Consider the following 12319-nt stretch of genomic DNA (forward strand, 5'->3'; position numbering starts at 1 on the left):
TTAAATAATATTTATATATTAATTTAAAATATAATAAATTAAATAAACTAAAAAAAAACTTACAGATGTGACACATCGTTTATTTAATAACATAATTTTTTTATAATAATTAATTAAATAATAATATATAAATTAAATTAATAATAATTATTTTACTAAATAAAATAAAACTAATGTATATATAATTATATAATAATTTTTTTAAAAAAATAAATAATATTTATATACTAATTTAAAATATAATAAATTAATAAAAAAAATTTACCAATATGTTTATAATAAATAATTAAATAATAATATGTAAATTAAATTAATAATTATTATTTTATTAAATAAAATAAAACTAGATTGTATATAATTATATAATAAATTTTAAAAAAATTAAATAATATTTATATATTAATTTAAAATATAATAAATTAATATAAAAAAAAATTCAACGGATGTGCACATCATGTGGTACATCCGTTGAAGAAAAGAGGTGAGGTGTAAGATATTTTAAATATAAAAGATAGTTTTAGAATTTAAAAAAAATATGGTGGTGCAGAGAACAATGTGAAGTGGTATAGAGAGTAACCTTTCGTTTTTATTGATCTAGCCAGATTCAACTGAAACCCGTGACGGTTATTGCTTCCTACACCTCATCACATTTTTTCTTCCACCCATCAAAATTCCTTCCGAAAAATAAATTCGTAATATAGGAGCAGGTAATTGTTTTTTTTTTTCAGAAATTTTTTTTGGGAAGTGATAGGGTGCTGGAAGAATTTTGATATGGTGTAGGAAACAATTGCACGTAAATTGGGTCCCAGTTTGATAAGCCCAGTTTTTACAATTTTAATTTTAAACCCATTCCCAAAGACTTTCAAATTACCACATTTGGAAGCTTCTTACTCCACATTTTTTCTTCCTGCACTCCCAAATTTTCTTATATTTCTAAAAATACCCTTATCAACTTTTAGGCTTTGACTTTGACTAGGATTTAAAATCCTTGAACCCTTCAACATTGCCACTCCACCCCCATTTGTGTCTCATCATTCATCTGTATCTCCTTCCTCCTATTTGAGTCTCAACCTTCCTCTTCTCATTTTCTTTTGTCCAAGATCAATAAGAAAACATTTAAAAAGATTTCAAAATTTGAAAAAATTTAAAACCAAATTTCCAAATCTTGATTTCAAAATTTTCATGCAATTCAGAAAAATCTAAAACTAAATTTCAAAATTCAAAATTAGATTTTGAAATTCAAGAAATTCAAAAGCCAAAATTTAGAAATTTAGAAAAATCAGAATCAGATTTCGGAATCAGAATTTCAAAAATCCAAACCGGATTCTAAAATTTGAGAAAATCCAAAACCAAATTTAAAAATCCAAAAAATCTAAAACTAAATATGAAAACCTGAAAATTTTCAAAATTGAATTTCAAAATCCTAAAAACAAAATCAAATTTTGAAATCTGTAAAAATTCATAAACAAATTTCAAAATCAAAATTATAAAATTCAAGAACCAGATATTGAAATTTGAAAAATAAAATCCAAAAATGGATTTCAAAATAAAATAAAAAATCCAAAATCAAATTACGAAATCCTGAAATATATAGGATTGCATTTTGAAATCTAAGAAAATGTAGAACCATATTTTGAAATAGGAAAAAGTTCAGAACCAAAAATCCAAAGTCAGATTTCAAAATAAAAAAACTTCCAAAATCAAATTTTAAAATCCAAAAGATTCAGAACCCCGACTTCAAAATCCAAGTAGATCCAAAACTGAATTTCCGTATCAGAATTTTTGAAAATCCAGAAAAATTTAAAATCAAAAAAATCCAAAACCAAATTTCAAAATCCAAAAAAATCCAAAATTATATTTCAGAATCTGAAAAATCGAAAAACGAATTTCAAAATTTAGGAAACTTCATAATCAAATTTAATAAAAATATATGTATATAATCTGATAATGTAATAATGAACATCACAGTAAAATTTGGAGGTGGAGGAAGAATGCCCCCCAGATTTTACTTATCTCCAGGAAGGGTTACCATGTTCATGGACCAAAAATAAAAAGTGAACGATAGGCCTTCTCTGTTTAATTAATTAAGCAAACGATCTCAACCATTTATCAGAAAAAAAAGAGTCAAACAAATCTATAATGTGTCATTGATAATATATTTTTTTCCCTATTACTTTAGAGGTTACTTTAAAGAAGTCAGAAACCTAGAATTATTGTTAACAACTAGGTCTAGATGTCAATCCTAACGCTAGACCAAATGGTATGATATAAAGTGAAACAATTGTTTTTTGTCTAAAACTTATTTGGCATGAGCTTCTGTTTTCAATACATTATTTATGTTGTATAGTCGCTGGCTACAGTTAAGATTCATCCCTGTGGCAACTTACAAGCATCTTTGTCATCTTTTGGTTTAAATTTGCCAAGTTTCTCAGCAATAGTTCTGCAACGACACTGATTTCCAGGCCGCACCACATCCCCGTAAACAGCCATCTCAATTATATCAAGCTCCTTATCTGCTAATTGATCAAAAGTAGAATATTGAGCTAAGAAACATGATTGATTATGCAAAGATTTGAGCACTACACAATTTACTTGAACACTATACCTATAAGTAATTGTGAAATAGACGTATAATTTCAATGAACATGTCAATAATTGATCAGGCCTAGATCTGTTAGAAAAATAGAGGAGATTTTATTACATTTGGGACACGAAAAAGATGGATTGATTTTATTTTTATATTAGAGTAGGTTTTAGTTATTATAGACTTTTCATGTAAACTCACTCCCTTTTATCTCCAGCATCCCCCTTAGTTAGAAAATTCTTAACACATTTTCTGCATACCAAGTCATTTTCTTAATCTTGTAAATTCTTTAACCATGAGGAGCTTAATGAAAATGAAATATTGTGTCTTCAGATGAACTAGCTCCACCTTTTCCTCATCAATTTTTTTCTTAAACTTGAATGTCCACTGACCCTTCAACTGGTTATTTGTCTAACCAATTCCATCAATTGGTCTACGATCATCAATTCTAATGTCCTTTGACCCTTCAACTGCACAAACCACAACATCAAATTTTATGGTAGATGAATGAATAATCTTCTATACCGCCCGCAGCCATCTTCCACATTCTCTCCATAATTCATAATTTGATTTACAATCATTATCACCTTATTGTTAAAATAAGAAATTGATTCATCTCCTTCACTCGTAAGGATTCAAACCCTCCATGAAGAATTTGTAGGCACACCTTTACCTTGTCTTCAAAGGAGTTTTTCAAAATCTCCCAAGCTTGCTTGGGGTGAATGCATTAGACCATCTCAAACATGATGTCCTCAAAACCTTGATAGGTAATGGTAAGTGTTTGCTGATCCTTCTTCTTTATCTTCAACAAAGCCTCACTCTCATTTGGAGACAAAGTATTCTCAATTTCCTGTTCGGTATAGCAGGGCCTCATCTGACCGCACCAATTGCCATAACTCATTGGTAAATGAGCAACTTGAACCAAGTTCAAGATTTTGTTTGTCATCTATCAACTCACTAAGTGCATCTCTCAATTATCAAAGCCTAAGCTCTCACACCACTCTGTTAGAAAAATAGATAGGAGACTAGAAAATAAAGGAGATTATATTATATTTGGCATACTAGCTGCATGGATAGGAACTCTATTTATAATAAGATTAAACCAAAACTATTACATGAATTCTAGACACGCCAAATAATCACAATATCAAGAACCCTTCGGATACCTGATAGTTACATAAAATAATACTGCTTGATTTATATTAATTCACGCCCTTTTATCTTTTCACAACCCTTCATTTTTTACTATTATTTCAAATAAATATCATCAAACAAAAAAAGGTCCTAAGTGTAATGTAACAACAATTCTTTTAACAGGATACAGTGAATAAACTACCCATAACAATATTAAGTCCAGGATAGTGACTGCCAATCAATCCACTTAAGATCAATCTAAAAATGTATTGCCAACTAATTTTGGAGATCTTCAGAATCAGGGTGACTAATTTAAGATAACTAGAACGAAACATTCTTAATTGATTCAATTAAAATGAAGCATTGGCTGAACTAAGAAATTCACGTAAAAAAAATGAAAGGAAACTAAGACATGAATAGAGAATTTCATTTAACCGCTTTCATTATTTTTTACAAAGGTGAAGCAATCCATAACTCATAATGTGTAGAGTCCAAAAAGTGCCGGCAAAAGCTTCTAGTGATGAAATTGAAGGACATGAATGTGTACAGCATTTAGAAAATCCCAATCCGTGGAACCAAGACACGTTAAAAAATTGTGCAGATACTCTTCAATGATGCAAGCTATAAATTGAAAAGGCCAACAATTGAAAGAATCACAACTATTACCTACAATTAGGGTTGTATGTTGAAGAGGATTGAGGTTCTAACTTTACTAAGGTGACTGAGTTCGAAAATAGGAATTGTGATTTTCAGTACCTAAAAATAATTCTATCATTTGTTTCTCCACGATGAACAAAGATGAATAAAGGAATTCCTCAAGCCAGGGATGGGTAAATGCATAATAAGAGGATAAAGAAAGAGTGAAATGCAGAGATAGACAAACACAGAAGCAGGCATACCAGTAAAATTAACCTCACAAGAGTAGTCTTTCAATTGATTAGAATCAATGTCATATTTGTCCGATTTGAGTCTGTTAACTCTTGATTGAAGTATTTGACAATTATCTGCTGTGGACTCACCACCTACACCGCAACATCACGAGACAATTAGATAAATATCAAATTACCAAATAGCAAGAATAGAATACGGAAATGAAGAAGAAATGAATGGACTAAAAATAGAATGAAACCTTTGGAGAAGGGGATGATGTGATCGTACTCGTAGCAGAGGCAGCCGATGCAGTTGTAGAAACGTTTGCAGACAATGTTACCCGCGGCGTCTTTGCGCCACCTCTCAGGGTGACGGCCGGGGACAATATCAGCCTTGGACCAACAGAGGGTCTTGGCGTTTGAGTCGAAAAACCTGGGTCTTTTCTCGCCGTCGCCACGAGAACGAGGCGGAGAAGAACTCATCCTCCTCCTCGCTCTACACTACAGGGAGCAGGGAAAAAGGAGCAACAGCTGAACAAGAAGGATCTATGTTTTTATTTCTGTTTTAATAAATGACATGAATCTCTAAATATTCTAATAAAATATCATTGGTTAAAATAAAAAATATTATCTATAACTATTTTTCCACAATTATTATTCTTATTTTATCTTTTATAATATATTTATTTATTAAATTTTTAAAAGTTAATAGTCATTTTAATTTATTTTATATAAAACTATCCAACCATTTCTTTGTTTTTTTCATTTATTTCACTAATTTTTGTTCTTCATTATATTTGTACATCTCACGAGTACTCTGTATAAACCATTTTTATTGTAGAAATTAAACATTTAATTCGCTTTAGTATTGGTAACTTTTTTAAAGTCTTAATTTAATTTCGTTTAAACAAAAATTTAAATAAGACCTTATTCACTTGAGTGGATTTGAAAATAAATTTTTTTGTTGATTATTTGAATGAATTTGGAGGTAAATGAGATTGGATTTGGAAGTAAATTTTTTTAATATGTCACGTCAATCAAATCCTACACTAATTATCACAATCTTTACTTCGAAATTCATTCTCACTTACCTCCAAATTGACTCAAATAAACAACAAAAAAATTTATTTTCAAATCCTCTCAAATCCCCTCAATTACTCTCCCTCAAATCCACTCAAGTGAACAAAGCCAAAGTATACAATCTCCAAAAACAATAAATCTTTCTACTATAATTAAAATCAATTGTCTAAAATAATATGAAAAATCTCCAACTCTGATCTCGTCCTTTTATACATAAGATGAAATATTTGTAATGTCATTTGTTCTCATAAAATAAGATGAATTGGATATGCACAACCAAGTAAGGATGAGTTAAGATAATAAACATCAAAACATAAATACAACATATTTATTTCAATCATGGTTATCAAACTCTTGAGTTAACTCGTAGTTTACATTCCCAAACATGGCTTCCGAGTTAACTCGAAAGTAAATTTGTTTTTTGCGTAAAATTGATAGAATCGACGGTGAAACCGGTAAGATCGTATAAGATCGCGAGTTTGGAGTGATTCTGCGAACTTGAAAGTTATATATTTAATGAAATGCATCAAAATTAATGACAATAATTCATGTATTTATGTTTTACAATATTTATTTTTATGAACAATATAACTATAAATTTTATTTATTTAAAGTTATATAATTTTGTAAACTTATTTGAATTAAGATATTATTTATATAATTCTTTTCATCTGAAGTAAACTCTTACGAGTTTACGAGTCGAGTTTACATAAACTCTCGAATTTGATAACCTTGATTTTAATCATTAAGTCAATACTATAAATCTATCACGTGGATCAAATTTAATTTATAGTAAAACTATAATGACCACTTTAATTCCTAACCATGCTTTCCCTCGAAAGAAATCCTTCCTACTCCACAATTTCTACACAAGTGTGTCATACTCCACAATTTCTACACAAGTGTGTCATCTAAAGGCAACTCATGACAATACTAACTATCTATATAATTGTATAGAAATGGAAAAAGAAATATGTATATACAAATATCTACGAATAAAATCCGCTTATAAACAGGTTCGGTGCAAGTATTATACTATAGACCTGCGGATACCCGCTACCCATTAAAATAAAAATAAAAATTTAATTTATATTTTCTTAAATTAAATTTAATTAAAAAAAATTAATTTATACTGTATTAAATTTATATTTATATTTAATTTAATTTAATTTATATTATATTTTATATATTTTTTTATAATTTTATTTAAATTAAATTTTAAAATGTATAAAATATATTTTTTTAAATATTTGGGGTATTTGCTACCATGAATTTTAAAATACATGCGATTTTTTTTAAGCAGGTACCTACGTGGGTTGCAAGTTGGGTTTTCATATTACAGGTCGGATTGCAGGTAGGCACTATCTATGCCCGGCCCAACCCGCTGTCATCTTCCATACTCATTCGCACCAATCATATTAACCAAAATAGAATGATTTGAGTCGTCCTCCACCGTAGTTTTGGACCTATCTCCTACACTCAAGGACTTATAAGTAAAACTTCGATGTTGCTCACATAAGGTATTATACTCAGCACGAGCTGAAACCTGTAAGATATTCATCCCTTTCTACTCCCTCAAAAAGAGAAAAGGACAACACTCAAATTTACATCTCTTCCACTGTCTCTTAAAGACGACGAGATCCATCTTTCTACCATCTTACAAGAAGAAAGGTACAACCCTAAATTAACGAAGTATGATAAGAATACATAACCAAAAATATAATCACCAACACATACATCATGTTTACCACACCAACGTGACATCCATGCTCATACCAAAGATGGATCATAGGATTCAATCCCAACCCCCTCATTCATTAAGTTTCCCTTTCAAAAACCACATACCCCTTTCGATGACCATATCCTAATAGTTTGGAAATTCTAAGAACTAGATTTGGCAACCATAACATTAAGATAATAATTATCGTAAGAACTAAATGTTCCCGTAATACATCCCTTAATCAGCACATATCAACCCAATGCATGAGTCATACAACATCGTAGCATACAATCACAAATAACATAAACAAGTCACATGATCCCACAAAACGGCTCACGACAGTCACAGTGAATGCAATGACAACACTCTAAACAGTCATGCACCATACTAACCAGCTTACGAAAATCACGAGACACATATAATAATATCTACCACCTTAGTTTATACAAGGCATTCAATCATCATACCTTAAAGAGACATTATACGACTATCCTATATTAATAAGACAATATCCCAACCTACACCTAAGGTACCCAACATTACACAAGTTCCTCCTTTGTAACCACAATACATTAAACATATGTAAACCTTAAAAAAATTGTTTTTGCTATGTTAGCATACTCTTTTGTCACATCACGAAAGAGTTAATTCTGTTTGTGCAAAATTAACATAATGGACTTGATTAATGCAAATTATACGTGGACGAAATTGAAACTTTTTTAAAAGAAAAGATTTGACACACTGCAGCAAAACTAGTGACAAAATAAGCAATTAAACCTTTTTATTAATATATGATGTTCTTTTTGTATATTAGTTTATCTTCTCTTTTTTGTTGTTTTTTTTTTTCAATAATCGCCTCATTACATATAAAGATATAGGTGTAAAAACACCTCTTATGGTTGAGGAGACAATTATCAAGATATCTGAGTGATATTTGATCTTGTTAGGTATAGTCTTATATTAAAACATTTGTTAAGTATAGAGAATTTAGTATACTACTTTGAAAATGTATAAAGGTGATATTATTATAACCCTAACATACACATATAAATTAAATTATTTGTCTTCTAAATATTTAGAATGAAATGTTTTATTTTAATAGTATAATAAATGAGATATTATATAATTGTATATTTTTATTAATAGTTAAAAATAAAAACTTGTATACAAAGATCATATAAATATTCTTATATATATATATATATATATATATATAACATTTGTAATTGAATAAATTAGTTTCCTAACTTTTAACAATGAATTTCAAACTAGCCTTCAAATTTTAATTGACTTTTAGTTTCTACCCAACTTTACCGAACAGAAAAAAGGTAATTAATCACATTCTATTTGGATAAGGTAAGAACTAAAACAGGAAATAAATAAATAGAGAATAAAAATGAAAATGAATTAGAATAAAAAATACTTACTATTTGATGGTGGAAATAAGGAAGAAAACTGGTTAAATTGAAAGATAAAATAAAACAATTTAATTAAATTACATAGTTATTCCTATTTTAAAATATTCATTTAACTTTGTTTATGAAAAGATAACTTGCTACATTTCACATACAAAAATGTAAAAAAGTCATAGATAAAAATCTTCTAGGAAGACAGGTACAATCCCCAAAATGTAAGTAATTTCCTTAAATTTTAGAAAAAAAATAAATGAAAAATAGAAACAATAAAAATAAGTAACCCAACCATAAGAAAACCTGAAACATTCATCGTTCATGTAGGAATCCTACTATTTATTCAAAACATAATTATAAACAAAATTCATTAATTTTTATAATTCTACTGTAATAAATAACTGATCAAATATATATATATATATATATATATATATATATATATATATATATATATGAAATAAAATGGTTTAATTTCTCTCTTGGTTCTCATTTTTGTATAAAAATCCCACTTCGATCATTATTTTTTCATTTGTCTCAATTGGGGTCATATTTTTTGTAAAAATGAACACATTTTACCCTAACTGTTAAGTGGTCTCAGACACCTTAAATTAAGGCCACGTGATGCTAAGAGTGATGTGACATTATTTACTGAAATGTTTTAATTAAATAAATAGTGGTGATGTGACATTATTTACTTTTCTTTATTTAATATTTTTAAAACCAAATTTTATTTATTTTTCATTTATTTTATAAAAGACTTTTTTCTTAAGTTTCACCACCTACACCTACAATGGGTTAGAAGCAGTTATTCTTCAAAATTAAATTAGTTTATTTTTAATTATTTATTTTATTTATTTGATAATTTTTATTAAATATTTTAATTTTCAAGTTTTACATGATATTTTAATATTGTCTTTTTTCTTTAAATATAAATACATAAATATTAATTTTTATAAAAAACTATTTAAATTAATTTTTTATTGTAATCATTAGATATATAATTTTATTATTTTGAAAAATTAAAAATATAATATATATTGAATTTATTTAAATTTATAAATAAAATAATTTTTAGAAAAATATAATAAACATATTTTAGTTTAAAAGAATATTTTTTCTCAAATAGTCATCTAAAAAATATTAAATAAGTTATTATTTTTATATAATAATTTGATATAATATAAAATTGTATATTAAAATACACATAATTTTATAAAAATTTAGTTCTGAAATTGGATTATTAATTAAATTAATATATTTTTTAATATATTATTAATTAAATTAGATTATTAATATATTATTAATTAAATTAATATATTATTTTAATTGAAGAGAAAATATGGTGATGTAACTTAAAAGATATTCACTTTAAAAATTTCAACATAATTTTTTATATAAATATTTTTAAAAATATGACCTAATTAAATCAGAAGAAAAAAACAAAGATCATTCATGAAAATCAAAAAATAAGAATCATGAAGGTTTAAACCAAATAAAAATTATAAAATATAAAATATACAAAATAACTAGTAAACATTTATGTACACAAAAGTCAGTCCCCATAAAGTAAATAACATGGAATAGACAATAATAAAATGAACTAAATGAAAAATAAATACATTTTCATAAAACAAAACAAAGATATAACATAAAACATCAATTAGACAACAAACTTTTATCATTCTTATTGGCATAATAACATGCCAATTACGTTAAAAGTAGACAAACATCAAACTCAAAAGCATCACTTTTCCAATAAGTCCATTTAAAGACCGTGTTACAGAAAATTCATTTTAAACTTTTTTAAGTAAAATAAAAATGTTCAAATCAAAAATAAAATAAAATTCATTTTCAAAAATATTACTAGATTTGATAGTATATTTTTTTAAAAGAAAAATTAACAATCTTTTTATGAATTCCCACTCTCACATTGTCTGTTTATCATGCAAGTCTCCTCGTGAAACTCATCATATCTTACCAAAAATATTCACCCTTCATCATATAATACCAAAAATAATTCCCACATACTCTTCTTTTCATAATAAAATCACATGACAACAGAAAAACACAATGGTTAAGACTAGTCTGACTAAAATCTATAAGCAGTTCTTGAACAAACCAAGGTTTACAAAAATAATTTTGCTTAAATAAAAACAAGAAACAGCCACACGAAAAGCTAATTCTTTGGCCCAATGTCCTTCAAAGCACAAATCTGTTCCTCACCCATAGCAGACATCACAGACACAACAAGGTCCTTGCCCTCAGCAAATCCATCCTTTATCTGCAAAGAGAAAACATTAAAACAAACCCTATCAGAGAAAATACTAACAAAAAAATAACTTATATTGGTCAATCCAAAAAGGGGAAAATCTCCAAATTTGAGCCAACCTGAGTCAGAAGACTATCATCAGTAGGGAGCCTGAGGTCATCCTTAGTGTTCCCATTTTCAGTAAGCAGACTCACCTACAATAATGTTATTAGCAAACCCATGTTCAGAGTTCATTTTCACTATTTACAAGGATAAAAAAAGAGAAAAAATCTGAACAGAAACAAACTTACAAATCCATCTTCAGAAATATCAATGAGCTGATAGTCAGTACGATTCACATGAGGAACCTAACAACCATAATTTGCAACAACATAGGAAAAACAGTGGCCAAGTTAGGTTAATCTACTACAACAACAAAAATTAAAAATGACAATTTAAAAGGTCATCCATACATCACAGTTGTGAGAGGAGGGCACAATATCCTCAAGTTTCTTGCCAGTGAAAATATCAATTCCAACAAAATGACACTTAGCGTGACCATGCTTTCCAGTTTTGGAAGTGGAAACTTCCACAACCTGTTAAGATATATAAAACATAATCAAAATAAAATACAAAATCAAAAACAGAGGTATGGCATAAAATCAACATCTGATTTATTAAATAATAAAGAAATTAATGGCGGTGATGAATTGTAAAAACATATTAGGATCTAAAAAGCAGTAATCATAAAAGAAAACATGCAAAAAGCAACTTAGGGTTTGGAAAAATAATTTACCTTGCAGGGACGGCTTTTGATGACTATGTAACCATTCTTGCGAATGGTACCGGCTTGCTGAGGGTAGGTTTTGGATGCTCCGGCATCAGCCTTGGACTCGAAATGGTGCTCTTCGTCCGACATGGCTTGGATTGAAAACGGATGATTTTAGAACTGGCCGAGAAGAGCAACTGAAGATACAAGTACAGATCTCTGTACCTATATAATATTTTCCTTCGCCACCAAACTCAACCTATCTAGTTAGGGTTTTATTTTCCTTTCTGTATCAGATCTTCTTGTGTTTGTTTCTACACCGTTGGATCTTTTTCATGCGTCACATAAACGCTATTGTAATTGGGCTTCAGGCCCAACCATAAAATAACCTTTTTAATCTTTGCTTAAAAAAATAAAAATCTAAAATATATTGAATTTTTTTTTGTCTTTAAGCAGCCGCTCAGCCGTTACCGCAACCCTCCCAACAATTCTGGATTCATATT

General features: G+C 28.1%; 2 protein-coding genes across 3 annotated transcripts; both read right to left on the bottom strand.

The window, feature by feature from the left end:
- Positions 1 to 2124: 2124 nt before the first annotated feature.
- On the bottom strand, positions 2125 to 5141 carry LOC124819651 (HNH endonuclease domain-containing protein). 2 transcript variants are annotated; one of them, XM_088105042.1, is made up of 3 exons: positions 4848 to 5141; positions 4618 to 4740; positions 2125 to 2516 (listed from the first exon to the last, which is right to left on the bottom strand). In XM_088105042.1, exons 1-3 carry the CDS (start codon positions 5068 to 5070, stop codon positions 2368 to 2370), a joined length of 495 nt encoding a protein of 164 aa, XP_087961168.1. In that variant the 5' UTR covers positions 5071 to 5141; the 3' UTR covers positions 2125 to 2367. The 2 variants fall into 2 exon arrangements, with proteins under 2 accessions (XP_087961168.1, XP_047147163.2); XM_047291207.2 differs by having other exon boundaries at positions 2125 to 2513; positions 4848 to 5134.
- Positions 5142 to 10801: 5660 nt separating this feature from the next.
- Positions 10802 to 12093, bottom strand: LOC124845106 (eukaryotic translation initiation factor 5A-2). The gene is made up of 5 exons (XM_047322155.2): positions 11844 to 12093; positions 11521 to 11643; positions 11359 to 11415; positions 11188 to 11262; positions 10802 to 11080 (listed from the first exon to the last, which is right to left on the bottom strand). The coding sequence occupies exons 1-5, from the start codon at positions 11964 to 11966 to the stop codon at positions 10976 to 10978; spliced, it is 483 nt and encodes a 160-aa protein (XP_047178111.2). The 5' UTR covers positions 11967 to 12093; the 3' UTR covers positions 10802 to 10975.
- Positions 12094 to 12319: the final 226 nt, after the last annotated feature.

Source organism: Vigna umbellata, chromosome 1, assembly GCF_029865625.1.
Source record: "Vigna umbellata cultivar VRB3 chromosome 1, Vumbellata_1.0, whole genome shotgun sequence".
NCBI lineage: Eukaryota > Viridiplantae > Streptophyta > Magnoliopsida > Fabales > Fabaceae > Vigna > Vigna umbellata.

What these genes read in the sequence shown, in the direction of transcription:
- LOC124819651 (XM_088105042.1), bottom strand. Translation starts at nt 5,070, where the DNA reads ATGAGTTCTTCTCCGCCTCGTTCTCGTGGCGACGGCGAGAAAAGACCC. An exon ending in CATCATCCCCTTCTCCAAAG is followed by an intron (nt 4,741 to 4,847) that starts GTTTCATTCTAT and finishes GTTGCGGTGTAG; the next exon opens with GTGGTGAGTCCACAGCAGAT. An exon ending in TTGTGAGGTTAATTTTACTG is followed by an intron (nt 2,517 to 4,617) that starts GTATGCCTGCTT and finishes TTGATCAATTAG; the next exon opens with CAGATAAGGAGCTTGATATA.
- LOC124845106 (XM_047322155.2), bottom strand. Translation starts at nt 11,966, where the DNA reads ATGTCGGACGAAGAGCACCATTTCGAGTCCAAGGCTGATGCCGGAGCA. An exon ending in CCTCCTCTCACAACTGTGAT is followed by an intron (nt 11,416 to 11,520) that starts GTATGGATGACC and finishes TATGGTTGTTAG; the next exon opens with GTTCCTCATGTGAATCGTAC. An exon ending in ATATTTCTGAAGATGGATTT is followed by an intron (nt 11,263 to 11,358) that starts GTAAGTTTGTTT and finishes ACATTATTGTAG; the next exon opens with GTGAGTCTGCTTACTGAAAA.